Consider the following 19,336-nt stretch of genomic DNA (forward strand, 5'->3'; position numbering starts at 1 on the left):
CAGAGTGAATGGTTGAAACCAGACTGCCAGCCTCTGCATTGGCCCTCTGCTTTAAGTTATGTGAATGCATTACCACCCACCACTCATCCTGCTGTGAGATCAAATTAACTGTGTTGGGTACACTGGAAGGTTCCTCGGCAACAGAAGCTATGGGCAAAACAAGCAACACATGAGGTGTCTCATGCAATATGCCAGATTCTCTGGCACTGTTATACCCCAAGACAGCAACCTGAATATGACTGACCACAGACAAAAGCATATTAAGCTGTTTGCAAACTGCTGTCAGTTCCTCCTCCATCTGCACACAGCACGCACACATCCTACTCATCTCATTGTTGTTAACTTAAGATTTGTTTATAAAAGCACAAACAGAAACCTAGATAGACAACTTGTTAATCTCATGAGATGCCTAGATATGAATCTTGCTAAATCCTGATGTGTCACCAATGGAGGCTGATGCCTTATGAGCTGAAGTTGGCTGTTCAGCAGAAATGACAACTGTACTACAGACTGCCTGACAACATTTTACAGTTGCAAACATGTGAGAACAAACCTCTTAAATAGAGGAAAGTTGTCACCTCAACACTGGAATTAATCAAGAAAGGCCAGCACATTGAGGCAATGTGCCAGAAATGAGTATGCTGAAAGATATTCAAAAGACTTGTGAATATCATATCAGTGACAGTCATGGAATGCTATCAGGGCTTTGCAGCAATAATATGGCTTATAATAAGAGAAGAATGTGGGAGTTTGATGATATTCTTCTTGAAATAAAAATGCCACCTCAGAGCTGGGTTTGAAGTTTTACGCTTCTACTTCCAGCAATCTGGGTTCAATACTAACAGGTACCACAATCATTTGCTTTGATTTCTACAAGGCAGACCAACACTGAGGATTAAAGTTGGAAACCCTGGGATTATATCCAAATATCAAACACCCAAGGTTCTTGATGGAACAAATTCGACCAAATCCTTCACTAATTTGGTTACTGTGCAGAAAAAAGTACATTTGGAGAAAGGAGGATACCACACTGATATTTTTTCATTGTTGATGCCCTCAGCATGCACTGTTGTACAGAAAGAAGAGTGTTTGATGACTATTATGTTTCAAGACATCAAGACTTACCAAGAACCTGAAGCTGACTCTGTTCCCTTGGCTGAGCAGTCAGAGTGTCAGTCTGCTACACAACAGGCCTGACTTCGATTCCTGACTGGGTCAGAGATTTTCTCCACTTGGGGACTGGGTGTTGCGTCCTCATCCTCATTAACTCACAAGATGCCCAATGTGGCAACTAGGTGGCCAAAGTTCCCCAGATGGGGACACTCGGCCATCAATGGAATATGATCATTTCATTTTCACCTGAAATGTACATAACTCTGCTAATTTGGTGTAGTCAAACATCATACTCTGGTTGTATTTGTTCTCCAATGTTCCATGGTAAATTGTTGTTGCCACAATGAGGTTTCATTTACTTATTCACCCACGAAAAATCAGGAAATGTGGTGGTCATCTATGGAGTTGAGGCCTCTGCAGATGAAAATTTTCAATGGACACATTTGCCAAGGTGTCAACCTGCACTGATCAGTTTTGAAACATTAGTGTTCTACAGATTGTAACAATAGGTATTTGGTATCATAGAAACTATGTTCAAAGATTCAAAGGCCATTGTGTACAGAGTTGCAAATGGAAAATACACCAAGAAGAGAAGACCTTGTGTTCTGAGAATAATAATCAATTACAGAATACAGCACTTCAAATTTGTTGTTTTTCCAAAAAGCAGCCATTAGACTGATGAAGTTACACAAAGTTGCTACTAACCATATAGTGGAGATGCTGAGTCACAGATAGGCATAACAAAAAGTTTTTCACACCTAAAGCTTTCGGTCCAATGGCCTTTGTCAACAACAGACGCACATAAGCACACGCATCCTCATGCGAATGCAACTCATTCAATCAACTGAAACCACACTACAAGCAGCAGCACCAGGGCATGATAGGAGTGGCGACTGGGTGGTGGAAAGGAGGAGGCTGGGGTGGGGAGGGGGAGGGATAGTATGGTGGGGATGGCGGACAGTGAAGTGCTGCAGATTGGGCGGTGGGCAGGGGAGAGGTGGGAAGGGGGGCCATGGAAGGTAGCAGAAAAGGAGAGAAATAGAGAGAAATAAACAAGAAAATAAAAAAAAGGTACTGGGTTTGGTGATGGAATGACAGCTGTGTAGTGCTGGAATGGGAACAGGGAAGGGGCTGGATGAGTGAGGACAGTGACTAACAAAGGTTGAGACCAGGAGGGTTGTGCAGGTGGGAGCTTTTCCTGCAGTACATCCCACAAGGCCATATTTCAGAAAATCTGGTGTTGGTGGGAAGGAACCATATGTCTCAGGCTGTGAAGCAGTCATTGAAATGAAGGATATAATGTTTGGCAGAGTGTTCAGCAACAGGGTGGTCCACTTGTTTCTTGGCCACAGTTTGCCGGTGGCCATTCATGTAGACAGGCAGCTTGTTGGTTGTCATGCCTACATAGAATGCATCACAGTGGTTGCAGATTACCTTGTAGACCACAGGACTGGTTTCACAGGTAGCCTTGCCTTTGATGGGATGGTGATGTTAGTGACCAGACAGGAGTAAGTGGTTATGGGAGGATTTATGGGACAGGTCTTGCATCTTTGTCTATTATAGGGGTATGAACCATGAAGCAAGGGATTGGGAGCACGGGTTGTGTAAAGATTGACGAGTATATTGTGTAGGTTCGATGGACAGAGGAGTACCACTGTGGGAGGGGTGGGAAGGATAGTGGGCAGGACATTTCTCATTTCAGGGCACGATGAGAGGTAATCTAAACCCTGGCGGAGAATGTAATTAAGTTCTGCCCCACAGAAATAACAGTCCTTTCCAATGGTCTCACCTTTTGCCCCACTCCAAAATTCAATCATGCAGGACTTGTCAAAGACCTTCTGTTCTTCTCCCGGTCCCTACAGTGGAACCCTTTTTTGCCACCAACCCTATCAAACAGACTCAACCAAAGACCAATATTGAACCTTGCCTAACTCAGTTCATTCTTCCATCGAACCTTGATCCACCCCCACTGTCCCCAAACCACCCCTGTTAACTTTCCTAAGTTTCTCAGACTCAAACCTTGCCTCACCATCATTCCCCAAATCCCTCAACATGCAGACTAACCTTACATCCACAGAAAGAACTGCAGTCCACCATCTAAAAACTGGTCCTGACATTATAATCCTACCTGCGGACAAAGGCTCCACAACTGTTGCTCTGAACTACAAGGACTACCTGGCGGAAGGACTCCGCCAGCTGTCAGATACTTCAACCTACAAACCTTGCCACAGTGACCCCACTCCAGTAATCCAGCAGGATCTCCAGTGACTACTCAAATCCTTAGGCCCATACCAGAACCTCTACCCCGGAATCCATCTCTTTACTCACCCCTACCATTCCCTGCACTCATACTTTCTACATGCTTCCTGAAGTCAATAAACTTAACCACCCAGGACACCCCATTGTGGTCAGTTATCATGCCCCCACTGAGAGAATCTCTGCTCTCATAGATCAACACCTTCAATCTATTACCTGGAACCTACCCTCCTATATAAAAGATAACAACCATTTCCTCCACCAACTCTACACAGTTCTTGTCCATTTACTACATGGTGCCCTGCTCATCACTATTGATGCCACCTCCCTGTACACTAACATTCCTAATACCCATGGCCTAACCACTTTGGAGCACTACCTTTCCCAACACTCGATTTCCAAACCAACCACCTCATTCCTAGTCACCATGACCAACTATATCCTCACCCACAATTACTTCTGCTTTGAAGGCATTAACTACAAATAAATTCAGGGTTCATCTATGGGAACCCACATGGCACCATCCTAGGCCAACCTATTCATGGGCCATCTAGAGGACTCCTTCCTAAACAACCAGAATCCCAAATCCCCCACCTGGTTCAGATTCACTGATGACATTTTTGCTATCTGGATCGAAGGTGAGGACACCCTATCCACATTCCTCCAGAACCTCAACAACTTCTCCCCAGTTTGCTTCGCCTGGTCCTGCTCAACCCATTAAGCCACCTTCCTAGATGTTGACCTCCACCTCGAAGATGGCTACATGAGTACCTCTGTCCATATGAAAGTTACTAACCACCAGCAATACCACCACTTTGACAGCTGTCACCCATTCCATACCAAGAAGTCCCGTCCATACGGCCTAGTGATCCATGGTCACTGAACCTGCAGTGATGAGCAGTCCCTCTCAAGATATACCAAGGGTCTCACTGAAACCTTCACTGATTGTAATTATCCTCCCAATCTTGTACAAAAACAAATCTCCCATCCCTTATCTTTCCAGTCTCCCGCCACCTCCCAAAAGTCTCACTGTCCAGCCACAGAGTAGTGTTCCCTCGTAACTCAGTAACACCCAGGACTGGAGCAACTGAATTACATTCTCCGCCAGGGTTTAGAATACCTCTCATTGTGCCCTGAAATGAGGAATGTCCTGTCCACTATCCTTCCCACCCCTCCCACAGTGGTACTCCGCTGTCCATCAAACCTACACAATATACTCATCAATCTTTACACAACCCGGGCTCCCAATCCCTTACCTCATGGTTCATAACACTGTAATAGACAAAGATGCAAGATCTGTCCCATACATCCTCCCATAACCACTTACTCCACTCTGGTCACTAACATCACCATCCCATCAAAGGCAAGGCTACCTGTGAAACCAGTCCTGTGGTCTACAAGGTAATCTGCAACCACTGTGATGCATTCTATGTAGGCATGACAACCAACAAGCTGCCTGTCTGCATGAATGGCCTCTGGCAAACTGTGGCCAAGAAAGAAGTGGACCACCCTGTTGCTGAACATTCTGCCAAACATGATATCCTTCATTTCAATGACTGCTTAACAGCCTGAGCCATATGGTTCCTTCCCACCAACACCAGAATTTCTGAAATTCGCAGGTGGGAACTTTCCCTGCAGTACATCCCACAAGGCCATAACCCTCCTGGTCTCAGTCTTCATTAGTCACTGTCCTCACTCATCCAGCCCCTTCCCTGCTCCCATTCCAGCACTACACAGCTATCATTCCACCACCACGCCCAGTATTTTTTTAAATTTTTTTGTTTATTTCTCTCCTTTTCTGCTACCTTCCCCACCCCCTCTTCCCGCCTCTCCTCTGCCCACCACCCAATCTGCAGCACTTCACTGTCCGCCATCCCCACCATACTATCCCCCTCCTCCCCACTGCAGCCTCCTCTTTTCCGCCACCCAGTCACCATTCTCGTCATGCTCTGGTGCTGCTGCTCGCAGTGTGGTTTCAGTTGCCTGAGACTGAATTCATGTGTGTGAGTTGCATTTGCACAAGTGTGTGTATGCGTATGTGTGTCCTTTGTTGACAATGGCCATTGGCCGAAAGCTTTAAGTGTGAAAATCTTTTTGTTGTGCCTATCTGTGACTCAGCATCTCCACTATATGGTCAGTAGCAACTTTACTTCTCATAATATTGTTACATTCCATTCTCAATTTTCCGTTGTTTGAAGTTACACAAGTTCATGCAACAGTGATAGCTTTGGGCAATTGTCTACTATTGATGGCACAATCTCCCACTGTCGTCAACAAGACTAGTTCTAGTCAAAAGTTCAGATGATGAATAGTGCTTCACGGTCAAACTCGTGTGCAGAAAGGTTCTCAACCTTACAAAAAGTCTCTATGCCAGCAATAACCACAGCTACCACAAGTAGAAAAATAGCTTTCAGTGACCAGTTTCCATAAACATTTCAGTGACCAGTTTCCATAAACAGCCACTACTCTTCTCTTAGGGTATATGCATAGAGACAGTTGAACCAGTCCAGATGGGTCAGCTCAGTGCCACTGATGAAGAATCCTGCTATACTACCACTACTGACAAAGGAATCTATTATTCAACCACCAGTAGATCCTGACTAGATTAAGGAACAATGTCAGTAATCATTCACCATTTTACATCGATTTTTGAATGGATTCAAGTTTCGAGTGGACACAAGGTAGACCAGATGAAATACTGTGCCTAGCTGTGACTAGAGGTCATCCTACCATCATTTAGCACTCATGTTGCATGTATTGATCTGAATAATGTATAATCGAGAAGGTATTGGAGTTGATGCTGAGAGACAGTGTTACCCACTTGTCAGAGGACCTATGTTTCTCCCCTGTGCTCTTCACGGAGAAAGAAGTTGGCACATGGCATCTCTGCTTCCTAAAAGGACTTCAAATTGCACACTTTGGACTAACTGAAAGGAACAATTAGTTTCAGTGGTTAAGTGCCTCCCTACAGGTCCAAAAATGTTTGGTTTTGAGCCTCAGTCAGTCCTAAAATTTTTATCTATAAGTTATCACCTCTTTCACCATTGATAATGTCAGTTTATAACTCATTTTTCACATTAACAGTCACAGGAGAATTCAGACTAATATGTGCTATAAAAAAAATTATGACAAATGAGCTGGGGTAGTGAACAAGCACTTCCATTCGATTCTATGGTCAGTGATACTGAAGTATTTTCATGATGCTCCAACATTAAGTCATCTGGAATTTGCAAAATCCCTTCATAGAAATGGAAGCAGGTATCATTGGCCATTCCTGCAGTTGTTCAATTTCACCAGTTGGAAGTCGACCCCATGGAGAGATTTCCAGAGTTCACATATGGAAATAGATTGATAGTTGTCAGATGGTACACCCTTTGTGACAGCACAGCAGTTTGGGTCATCAGCACACACAAAGTTCCAGAAATCAGCAGATGTATTGTGGATGACATCATTTAAAAGTATGGAACACCACATGTAATGATTTATTGTTATGAAAAAGCATTAATTTGTCAAGGCTGGTACCAGGCACAATTTATTGATGCATCATCATCCACAGGATGATAACTGCCTACTGTCTGCAGATGAATGGCCTCACAGAACATTTTAATTTTACTGGTGTTAAACAGGGAGACTCACAAACAATGCTGCCTGTTGTGTCAGTCAAATACCACACAGCAAAACGTGATATTTTAGGCTTCAGGTCATTTTTTATGACTGAATTGGTTATCAATCACTGTAAACAGTAACAAACCACAAAATATGCAATTCATAGCATGCTAAAGTGGTACACTGACAAAACTCGTTGTAGAAAAAGCAGATGACAGGCTGAGATTCAGTGGCAGGTTGCCAAGGAAATGTAATTCATCCACTGAAAAGTACAATACAAATCCCTTATTCAACATAGTCATGAATATTGTTCATTAATGAAGTAGCATTACAAGGTAGAATTAACAGAGGGGATATAGAAGACCCAAAGAAATAGTATACACTTAATTACAGATTCATTTAGAATGTACGAGACTACCAAAAAACTGCTGATCAAAATCCAGTGGCAGATGTTACAAGTTAGGTGTTGCACATCAGGGAGTTTTTGTCTTAAAACTTTAAAGAGCTTACATTCAAAAAGTCTGTGTAACATATTGCTTCCTTCTATGTATTCACTCACCTGGAGCCATCCTGACAATTGTTCTTTCTTCACACCATTTGTAAATAAAGTAGAAAGGGCAGAGTTGATTGTTGTACTACAATAATTCTCCAGTGCACACTGTAAGGTTGTTTGCAGCGTATAGATGTAGATGTAAATTTACATGCTGCTAATCTTAAGTGACATGCTTTATGTGAACTGGGAAACTTAACAGTGGTTTAATTTTGATTCATTAAAGTAAAATTGTTTTCTGTGAATTGCTGATATGACAAAAAACCTTTCACATTTTGTAACTATTACTTAATGTTTTTACTATTGCTGTTTTTAGTGAGAGAGATCTGTTTATCTGATCTTAGTTTCAGAAGAACTCCACTTGGGAGCTATTTAAGATTATGAAACATAAATAAACATTCTTAATTTACTTGTTAAACTAATGAATATTTTAAAATTTCTAAAGTGCTGGAATCCTGACAATTTCAGAACTAAGCAGCACACAGAAAGAAATACAAGAGCTTGCTAGAAAATTTACCAGAGAAGAGATTATTCCAGTGGCTGCAGAGTATGACAAGTCAATGAAATACCCTTTTGAAATATTTAAAAAGGCCTGGTCACTTGGATTAGCAAATACACACATCCCTGCATCATGTGGTAAGTAGTAACAAGAAGTTTTTCACTTCTGTTCATATGAAGTTTCTTCATTTACATGGTTTCCTTAGCTGCAATGTAAGTTCAGTAGTAAAAACTACAAGATGAAAGTGACAAAGTTTTACTAATAGAACATACATATTTGCAAATTAATATTTGTGTTAGCAACTGGTATTGATTTATTGTGTTTAAACGACCACATACAGCATCCTGATTCCTCTTAGTTTCAATTGTAGAAATGGAAAAGGGATGACAGATGCAGCTAAACTGTGGAAACACATGACTGATAGTAAATTTGGTTCTGTGATGAATGACTCATTCCTTCAACTTAAAGTGATAATAAAAAGGTCAGGGGACTAGAAAAGAGAGTAAGGGGAGGAGGAGGAGGAGGAGGAGGAGGAGGAGGAGGTGGTGGTGGTGGGGGGGGGGGGGGGGGGAACCCAGCTTATCAACAGAGGAAAAATTAAGTGAAAAAATTTAATCTATTGTAATTTGAGTGAATGAAAGTTTAGTAGTCAGGAGAGCCAACTGAAGCATTAAAGACAGTTTCAAGTAAGTCAAGAATTGGAAGATAATAGGAAACCTGAAAGCTTCCCTATGTGTAAAATGTTGATGTCAAAATCATGTGAAGCTGATGATGGCATTTACAAAAATAATGCTAGTAATTAAGAAAATGTCTTTGAGAGTAATAAATACAGCAATAGGCATACTTTGTCTACACTTTTTTGTGATGTTAACTAAACTGTTAATATACAATGTACTATCAGTGAAATCTATCACAAGATCATTGATGCTATCCCCTATGAGAGGAACAGACTCACAGTCTGGTTGACTGACTGCATATGCTCGGAGTTACAGCAACATACTTAGGCATCTGATACACTATGAGGGACTGCTGTATGATGGCAACTGGGGGCACCCCAACCTCAGCATAGATGCTAAGTTATTTGCTGTTCCTTTATCATCTGCATAGTAAATTGCTACTCGCCTTGCTATGAAACTGATTTTAATTTAGTGCCTACATGAAGTTAAACAATTTGAGACCCATGCAAAGCATAATGGAGAGGCACTTGGTGTGGCCCAACTAACCTTAACCTAGAGTGGAAGATTTATGCCACCTTACTGAAGAGGCCAACAACTATTTTAGATCTGCCGAGGTACATGAAGAACTGCTCTCTTGGACATGTTCTGAACTCAAAGTTTTACAAAATGTTGAGTGACAGCTATAATTATACAGCTCTATTAACAGATGGATACAAACATGATGATTTACTCCCTTGATCTATGATTTTGTGCAAGAGTTGCTTCAAAATTTATTTCCTAAACAAATTTATTGTGGTTTATGCAGATTTATAAGTGATGGTGATGAAACTAGAGCAGATGACATACACATGCTGAGAAGATCCTCATTTACTCTGACTCCCCGAGAGTCCTTCAATCTATACACTGCATGTACCCAGACAATGAGCAAGTCGAAAATACCCAGGACACCTTTCTCCATATACAAAGACCAGGGAAGGAAAGCTCATTTTGATGGATGCCAGGGCACATGGGAATGTGAACCAACAGATATGGCTTATAAGCAAGCAATTAATCATCTCACTTTAGAGGTGCAGTCACTCATCAATGGAAAGAAGAGTGGCTGGAATTGATGAATAATAAACTGCCACCAATGGAGATTATTATTCAGTCATGTGCACATTATTCTAGCTACTCCAGTGAGATGCGGACCTTGTGTATGGATAAGTCATAATCACATGATGAATGTCTTCTTGCTCCAAACAACAGGATTCTCTAATGTGATGTGCTTGTGATATACAAATTTTGGTGTACCACTCCCTGCAAAATTCTATGTCATCTCACACCATTGGTCAGAAACTAACAGCAGCTGGACTAGGGAATTACCATCCCTTGCATAGGTTGTTCGTAACACCACAGCACAAGAGACTGTATTTGAAGCTGTGCTGTGACCAGGAAGTGTGGACTGCTTATGAATAGCATCACATTGTGTTCAGTGATGAATCACCACTCTGCACTACCTCAGGTGGCCATTATTGACAAGTACAGCGGTGGTCTGGGAGAGGTCCCATTCTTCCAGTGTTCTGGAGAAACACAGCAGCATTACTTGTGGCATCGTCAAGTGTGGTGGGATTGAGTATAATTTCAGGTCATGGCTAGTTGTGACTGAAGGAAATCTGATAGCAAAATGATATGTCATGGACAGCCTGCATCCTCGTGTGTTATCTATCATGCACTAGTAACGTGGTGCCATTTTTCAACAGGACATTGTTTGTCCACACATGGGATGTATCTCTATGGCCTGTCTGCATGATATTGAGGTACTCCTGTGGTCAGCAAGATCCACAAATTTGCACCTAATAGAACATGTGTGGGACCAGCTCAGACATAAGTTCGGTTGCAGTGTCACTATTAAGGATATTGTATTGATGATCAGTTATAACAGTTGAGGATCAGCTTGCCTCAGGAGAGGATATAATAGCTTTATGCCACTGTAACCAATGAAATAAGTGCACTCCCCCAGGCCAGTGTGGTACAAAGTAGTATCAGCCACTTAGCATCAAATTTACAAATAACTTTGTCATACTGATATTTTGTAATTGCTGCAACATCACATACCCTCTCAACAAGTGAAGTTTCATTTTTTTGTATCCTTGCCAGTGGACACTAGCATGCCAGCTGCTCTGCATCCATATCAATCGCAGTGGAATAGTACAGAAGACTGTAATGGAGGGTGAATATCAAGTGCGGCAAGGACAGAGCCAGTGACCCAGGTGTTTACCTGATGGTCTGTGGGCATTGAAATTAGCAGAACTGTTGAGTTAATCCTACTGCCACCAAGCCTTTGCCTTGCACAGTGCTCTGTTTCTTTGTGCTCAGATGTCAGTCACTTGTGTTAATCACATGTTGTGTTGTCTTCCATACTTGTTCTCTATGTGGTGTTCAGACTCTTTGCTCCCCCATAGATTTACTCGCACATCAGGATTCATTTTCTCTTCAGGAATGTAGTTTCCTAGAGTGCAATCAACCCTCTATCAGCCTGTATAGTTACATTTGTGCCAACAGTGACTACTTCACAGCATTGTCACACCTACACCCATACTTTCATGGCAATGTCTGATGTTCTTGCACATGTGACGCTCTTCTTTTTTTCATAGTGTTAAACTGTGGCCACCATGAACCTGGCATTTTTTCAGTGACGAAAAGAGCAGTTGCACCTCCAAGAGCAGCAACAAAAGCTGCAGCTGGAACAGATGTAGGAACTGCTCAATAGAAATATGGAATTTCTTCACACTCACAAGACACTGATAGGCGAGGCATCGACAGAAAAGCTTTCCTCCCTGTGCCTCTGACACTAGTCGCTGTCTTTGATGAGTTGACAGAAATATGGAACAATTACCTGGGCCATTTCTTGTTGCACTGCCAGGTATGGCGTATCATCAATCCAACTGATAAGGTTTGTTTATTATTGTCCAGCAGTGCATGATTATACAAGGCAGTACAGAATTTGAAACCCACCTACTGACCCTGGGAAACTTAACTTTCAGGAACCTTGTCAGTTGCTCAAGCAGTACTTTAGTCCTCAAACCCATAGTGTGGCAGCATGGTTACTGTTTAACCAGCACCACAAGTGCCTTGGGCATGTGTATGCAGCTAAAATTTTTTTCAATGAAATTCCTGCAGTGGTCATAATCAATTGCAAGTGCCAGTTTTCGTGATCTAATATGCGTGGTTTGCTACAAAATTATTGCCAATGCATGAAATCTTCAGCAATGTTAATGACATTTCTTTTCCAAGTGAGATTCACACAAAGAAACATCACAGTGGCAAACCTGCCTGTGCATGATGTTTGTGGTGTTCGGAATTCCTATGTTCGAAGTATTTCTACAATTGGTATCATCCAAGGGAATGCACCAAATCTTCCTGAAAAAAAAATGTAAGAATAAAATATAAGAATTCAGAACTGATATAAAAATGAAATATAAGACTACAAGAATTTAAAAGGATTGTAACTGGTTAAAGTAACATACATACATACATAGATACATACATACATTTATTATACAATATACATATGTATGCCACTTGTTGTGAAACTGATTTATAATTTTACTGTTAATATAACACCTTTGTATCCTATAATTTGATGATAAACATTTGTGTTGCAACATTCTACAAACATGGGTAGATAAATGAAAAAAAAAAATGAAATTAATAATAATAACCGGGTTTCAAACATGGGACATCGAAGTGAGAGGCTGTGACCTGCAGTGCTAGCCATTGTGCCACCAGTTGTGCTAAGATAGTCATGCTTTAAGAGTTGTCTAAATAATGTCAAAAACTTTGATGGTTATTTCTTCAGAAATGCTTGAGTATCTATGGATAAGCCAAGACATGTGTTCACTTATTTTGGCTTCTGTTTTACTGAGCAAAGTTCCTGGGAAATCAGGTTATGGCACTTGCCATGTTTTCCTTGTCAGAGGTGGAAACAGGGGAATTGAACTTGTCTGCCTCTTCTTTAGCCAAAATTTCTAAGACTGCTGAATCACATGAATTTATGGCAGCAGCAAGGGACATGCTTTCCATCAACTGGTAGGTAGCTATGTTAAACATGCATGGTAAACAGTCTCTAGTGTCCTGTGGGGTGAGCCACACAAATACTGTTGGTGAGTCAAGTGGAGTAACGCTCCAATGCTGCCTGTCTTCACCTGCATTGCGCTCAGTGGATGTGCATAAACTGAAGTGTATCATAATCCCTGCTCATGATATTCTTCTGGTTCTTTGTGACACTCCACTTCCACAAATGTTTCTGCTCAATGGGCAAGCTAGTGGTCCTACCCCAGTTGTCACTTGGTGCACGTTGCCAGGAATACCTGCACGTAGAGGCCACGTCTGGGGTCTGCCGCAAAATAGGCTATTTGGCCACAGTTTGTGAGAGTTGGCATGCCACGAGACGTTAATAGGAATCCCTAGTGTTTTTCCTGGACTTGTAAATTGTATCTGATGCATCAAAAAAACCACCCCAGCATATTATGCTATTGCTGATAGTGGATGGACAACTGATTAAGTTTCAGGTAGACAAAGGATTGATAGTCAGCCTAGTTAACTTAGCAGCCATTGCAACATGGGGCAGCCCAAGGGTCTCTGTTTATCAAAAGACCCATCTTGACTTAGATATGTAGTGTATTCCTTTGAAGGACACTCCTCCATCTCTGCACATTATGAGAATGTGGAATGGCAACTTACATTGTCAGTGGTAAATTCAACATTATTACTAATTACTTTTGGGTTAGATGCTTTTGTTATTTTTGGCCTCCAGATAGTTGAAACAGCATGCTTACTGCTTCAATTGGTCCCCTTTCAAGATTTGTATTCCTTTCTGCGATTGTACCTTGGGTCAGGCAGAACATTTTGAGGCATGTCTCCCTTAAGCCATTGGTGGTACCCATATTTTGTCATCTGTGCCCCATTCCCTTCACCATGCATGACAAGGTTGAGGGCAAGTTGCAACATTGGCAGGACCTTGGCATCATTTTTGCTGTTTTGACAAATCAGTGAGCCACCCCTTTGGAGGTGATTCAGAAGCCAGATGGTGCTGTGTCCCTTTGCGGTAGTTTTCAGCAGACAGCGAACACACAATGCGTTGTGGATTTGTATCCATTTCTACAGCTGGAGGAATTGGTGCATAAAAAAATACTGGCTCCCTGACAACATCTCCAACTATTGCGATGCATACATGCAGTAGTTTCTTAGTGTTCAACATCCCCCTTGAGTGTTAACAGGTTAATTGCTTGCCTTTTGTAATTTTGTCTGCACTTGGAATTAATCAGAGACATTTGAAGCAGTTGATTCTTGACATTCCTTGTTGTGTAAACTACCTTGATGGCATCTGGGTCTTGGTCACCACACATGAACAGCATGTAGAGAATCTGCAGGAGGTTTTCCAATACCTTCTGGAGAACAACCTTCATTGCAAATTGGAAGAATGTAATGTTTTCTCCAAAAGTACATTTTTTTGGGTCATGCACAGCAAAGAGTGCCTTTCTCCTATGGGCAACAACATCAAAGCCACTATCAACTTGCCAGTGCCCAAGCACCTGCAGCAGCTCCAATCCTTTTTAGGCAGGATTTTGTATTATGTTAAATTCATTCTGCAGGCAACACACATCTGCCATCCTCTTCACCGGCTTCACAATGGGTGTAAAATTTTTCTGATTTACAGATTATCAATGGACTTTTTGATCCCTCAAGCTGTATTTGTGCTCCACACCCTGTCTGGTTACTTTTATTTGGGATAAACCTTTAATCCTGGCCTGTTATGCATCCCTGTATGGCACTGGTGTCGTCTTCTTGCATGGGAACTGGGATGACACAAAGCAGCCCAACACATAATGCATTAAATGTGCTTTCCATCATGCATCATAATTATTCACAGGTGGATAATAAGGTACTGACTATAATTTTTGAAATTAAAAAGTTTCACATTTTCTAGTATGGAGCACTGTTACCTACTCATCTCCCAACCACAAGCCACTGGTTTCCTTATTCAGCGTTTGTCCTAAACTGGTGGATAGGACTCTTATTTGATGGCAGAGGTGGACACACTTCCTCAGTAATTGTTGTTATGACACTCTCAGTACCACTCCACTGTCCACATTGTGAATGTGGATGCAATATTGTAGCTGCCAGCAGGAGAGGATCTGGAGTTTGACTGACAGGAGGTTCTCAGTTTTGCCTTGGATGATGCCTGCAGCAGACATTGCTGGATTTTCCTTTGATGGCGCAGGAGGTCATGGCTGCTGTGGTCACCAACTCACTTTTTCAGAAAATTGTTTCAGCTGTTCAGGTGGGGTGGCCAGAGTGCACTCTTTCTGGAGTGGATTCAGCATGGTGTATATTTTTCCAATATTTGTGCAATTCAACATTGTGGCAAGAATGAGGATCCCCCCTGGACAGAGGAGCAATGGTGTCGAGTGATCTTCCCTACAGCATTGCATCCTCATGTACTCCAGCTGCTGTGTGCATTGCACTGTAGTCCAGTGAAACTGTCAGAAAAAAAGCCTGTACCTTGCAAAAGGTGGGGTAGAGGATTTTATTTTTTTAACTCGTTCATATTGTTGGAAATGTTAGAAAACCAAGTTTTGCCAACAAAATTTCTCTTGGGAAAACTTTCTGCAGTCAAAAAACTTCGAAAATTTCGGACTTTTCTCAGTTTTTTCAAAATATCTCAGTTTCATTTGCTCCTATCGCTTTGACGTCTATTTTCGTTTTTAAAGAGCACAAAATTCTCTACAAATTTGGTTCTTACCATTTTTTTCTACCCCCAGTATCTAAGGTGCTACAGTGCGTCAAAAAAAATACCAATTTTTCAAATTTCGAGCAAAGAATAGTTGGTGACAATTTCCACGATGTAAAGTTCGATAGAAAAGATAAAGTTGTGACTCTCCTTTCTCCGTTCAATTCTGTAAAAGCTGGGAGCACTAAAATTACTCCTATTGATCCTTTAACTCTTTTCCAAAGGATTTGTTTAATGAAACAAAGTGAAGAAGAGTTAAAAGCCTTTCTGAAATATGAACTTGCTCCTTACCCAATGTCCCTATTCTCAGAAAAAGGCATGCGAAAAGGAACAAAATCTTCATTCTACAATGCCTTCATTCCAGTGGAAGATGTGAAGCCAGGTGGACCGAGTAAATTTTTTGTCATTGATGGGGGGGTACCTTATCCACAAAGTGACTTGGACTCAAAATGTTTGCTTCAAGTCAATAGCCCAAACCTATGTTTCTTACCTGCAATGCCGTTTTGGATCTCAATTTGCTATTGTATTTGATGGGTATCCATGTCAGGGAGACAAATGTAGCACAAAGAGTGCTGAGAGGATTCGTAGGTCCAAACAACATTCTTTGGTTGACATTGTGGTTGAATCAGAGATGGTGAACCAAGTCCCTCAGGACAAGTTCTTGTACAACGAACTAAACAAGATGCGTTTGATCACACATCTTAAAATGGAATTTCTGAAGTGTAGCATTGAAGAGCACCAGGCAAAAGAAGATGCTGACGTTATGATTGTAACATCTGCCATTTCAAGAACCAAAGATTTCGGAAGTGTTGTCATTGTAGGAAAAGATGTTGACCTGCTTGTGCTCATGACTGGTTTGGCGCAAGGCATTGAAAACTTATTTTTCTTAAAGCCAGGAAGAGGAAATGCAGAAACCAGTGGTTTTCCACTGCATCTTAAAAGTTTGACAGTCAATATATTCTGTTCACTCACGCCTTTAGCGGATGTGGTACGACATCTGCTTTTTTCGTCAAGGAAAAATTAAGTGCTGCAATATTGTTGCGAAAAATGAACATCTAACCTCAGCGCTTTGCACGTTCAATAAACCACATGCTACCCGTGAAGAAATAATAACTGCAAGAGAACAGGTTTCTATCGCATTGTATAGTTGAGGTGTCAGCAGTTACCACACACTAGACCATTTGCGGTACCAGCTATTTGCCAAGTCTGCCACAAAAAGCAAACTGAATCTTGCACGGTTGCCACCTACACAAGATGCTGCACAACATCATTTGTTGCGGGCTTATCAAGTCCAAAGTTGGATGGAAAACTGGGAACCTCCTGAGAAATGGGGCTGGAATCACAGTGACCACGGTCCAATACCCGTTATAATGAGCCAGGATCCAGCACCTGAAGCACTTCTTCACATTGTTTCATGCTCATGCAAGCTGAACTGTGGTGGAGCATGCTCCTGCAGAAAAGTGGGTTTGAAATGTTCTTCAATTTGCAAGAAATGTATTGGGGTCAACTGTGAAAACGTGCCAAAATTTTTATATGAAGACAGTGAAGAAGATGTTATGGAGGATGTTGAGGAAACCGCTGACGAAACCAACGAACTTGCTGAGGCTGACTCGCTGTTTAAAGAAGAGGTCAATCTGGGATCAACTCTATGTACAGACCCTGAATCCGTAACTCAAGGTATTTCTGGTGACACTGAGGAACCTGGCCCATCAAAACGTTGGAAGTGATGTAACATTGCACATAAGCGCACTTGAGACAGATATGAGCAAGTATTACACACCCAGAACTGTCAACATTTTTTAGTAACTGACAATGCATTTTAACTGTAATAAAGCTACTTATTTTTAACTTCAACTGTGAAGCTTTTACACACAAGAATAATTACCTACCTAATTAGGTTGCCTATTGCAGCTAATAATACGTAGTTGAGTCTCCTGAAACAATTTATTTTGTGTGTGTGTGTGTGTGTGTGTGTGTGTGTGTGTGTGTGTGTGTGTGTGTGTGTGTTTATGTCTCTTAATGATGTATTTTTATATTTATAGTTTTACATATACCAGGGCTGAGGTGGCCCATAGTGAACTTCAGGTAGTGATGTAAGAATCACAATAGTTGGGTGCCCAGCAATCCTCATGTTGCATGCAGAGAAATTGAGTACCTGAAAGTGAGGTGGTAAATTCCAACTTATAACATGATATATAATGTATTTATACTACACAAACAGAAACTGAAAAAATAGTGTTCAAAAATTAGGTATCTTGCCACTATGCTCAAAATTTGAAAAATTGGTATTTTTTGAGGCGCTGTAGCGCCTTAGATATTGGGAGTAGAAAAAATGGCAATAATCGAATTTGTAGAGAATTTTGTGCTCTTTAAAAAAGAAAATAGATTTTAAAGCGATAGGAGCAAATGAAACTGAGATATTTTGAAAAAACTGAAAAAAGTCCGAAATTTTTTAAGTTTTTTGACTGCAGAAAGCTTTCCCAAGCGAAATTTTGTTGGCAAAACACGGTTTTCTAATCTTTCCAACCATATGAACGAGTTGAAAAAATAAACTCTTCTACCCCACCTTTTGCAAGGTATATCTACTATTTGACTGGACTATTGGGTATGGCTCATATAAAGATTTTGGGATGTTGTCACATCTACTGGCCAGTGACTGACTGCTGTATTGAATGTCTTATGTGGGCTTGCATGGTCTGTACACAAACCCAGGCTGCATCACTGTATTAGTTTTCTGCTTGACCAGTCCTGGAGCATCTTTGGGACAGGGTGCACAATGTCTTTTTTGGGAAGCATGTAGTTGTTAGTAGTTGATGCACTGTCAAATTTCCTGTTCATTGCCAAGCTGTCTTCCAACGTGTTTCAATTGTTAACATGTTATCAGCCATTTTTTCTATCAAGGGCTCCCCCAAGACCCTTATATCCAACAACAGTTGGCAATTTGTGTCATGGGAGTCTGAAGACTTTTGCATTTGCAGTGGTATCCAGCATCTGACCACTGCCATGTTTCACCAGGCATCTAACTCACAGGATGAGTGCTTTGTTCATGCGTTTGAGATACAAATGAAGAAGTCTGTGCCTGCCTCATCCTAAAATGATGCACTGTTGAGTTTTCTGGCTGTATACCTAGCAATGCTGGTTAATGGGTGTAGTTCAGGAGAATGTTCACATGGGCAGCAGCTGCTGGGTCTTTTGAAATCATTGCTTCCTGAGTCACATGCCCCAGAGTGTTGTGGCATGTGGCCCACTGTGTTTTCCTCATAGGGCTGCCATTTGGGCTTGGTCTTTCAGCCACCACCACATGTGGCTCCTGGATCTAATGGTGGGTCACAAAGGCTGGCAGCTGTTTGTGGTGGATGTCAGTCAGGAGGAGATGGTATGTCATTCCAGTCAGTCAGGACCAAAACCTGTTGCACCTTCAATGCCACAATCTTCAAGCCAGCCCTATGACAGGGTTGGATGTGTTGTTATTCCAGTGGAGGGCTCATTGTGGCAGAATACTCACTTATGGGTGCTTTGGTTTTTATCTCACACAGTGTATTTCAATGAGGGTGTTAATGACCTGTGTGTCAAGGTTTACCAAAAAGCACAGGCACATTTCAGTTATCTGTTAAAGACGTGGAACTGGGACTGAGCTGCTGGAGGACACAAGTTAGTACTACATTCTCTGACAGTATCAACCACCACCTTACAGTTTTCAGATATGACAACCACTCAAGAATATCTGAAAGAAAATAAAACTCTTCAAAGTAAGCCATCGATAATTTACTTGACAGAAATCTATAAAATATAATTTAGTTTAAAACATTTTCACAACTCTAGTTATACATTACATCAATATATGTTAATAATAATATGAGTGA

The 19,336-nt window shown here is 41.4% G+C and overlaps 1 protein-coding gene across 1 annotated transcript in view; it reads left to right on the forward strand.

Annotated features, from left to right (window-relative positions):
* Positions 1-19,336, forward strand: part of LOC126184726 (probable medium-chain specific acyl-CoA dehydrogenase, mitochondrial) — a 213,499-nt gene that overhangs the window by 27,436 nt on the left and 166,727 nt on the right. Inside the window, exon 3 of the mRNA XM_049927260.1 lies at positions 7,994-8,161. Within this exon, the coding sequence (XP_049783217.1) occupies positions 7,994-8,161 (168 nt within the window). The remainder of the gene's footprint in view (positions 1-7,993; positions 8,162-19,336) is intronic.

The sequence above is a fragment of the Schistocerca cancellata genome, chromosome 4, assembly GCF_023864275.1.
Source record: "Schistocerca cancellata isolate TAMUIC-IGC-003103 chromosome 4, iqSchCanc2.1, whole genome shotgun sequence".
Lineage (NCBI taxonomy): Eukaryota > Metazoa > Arthropoda > Insecta > Orthoptera > Acrididae > Schistocerca > Schistocerca cancellata.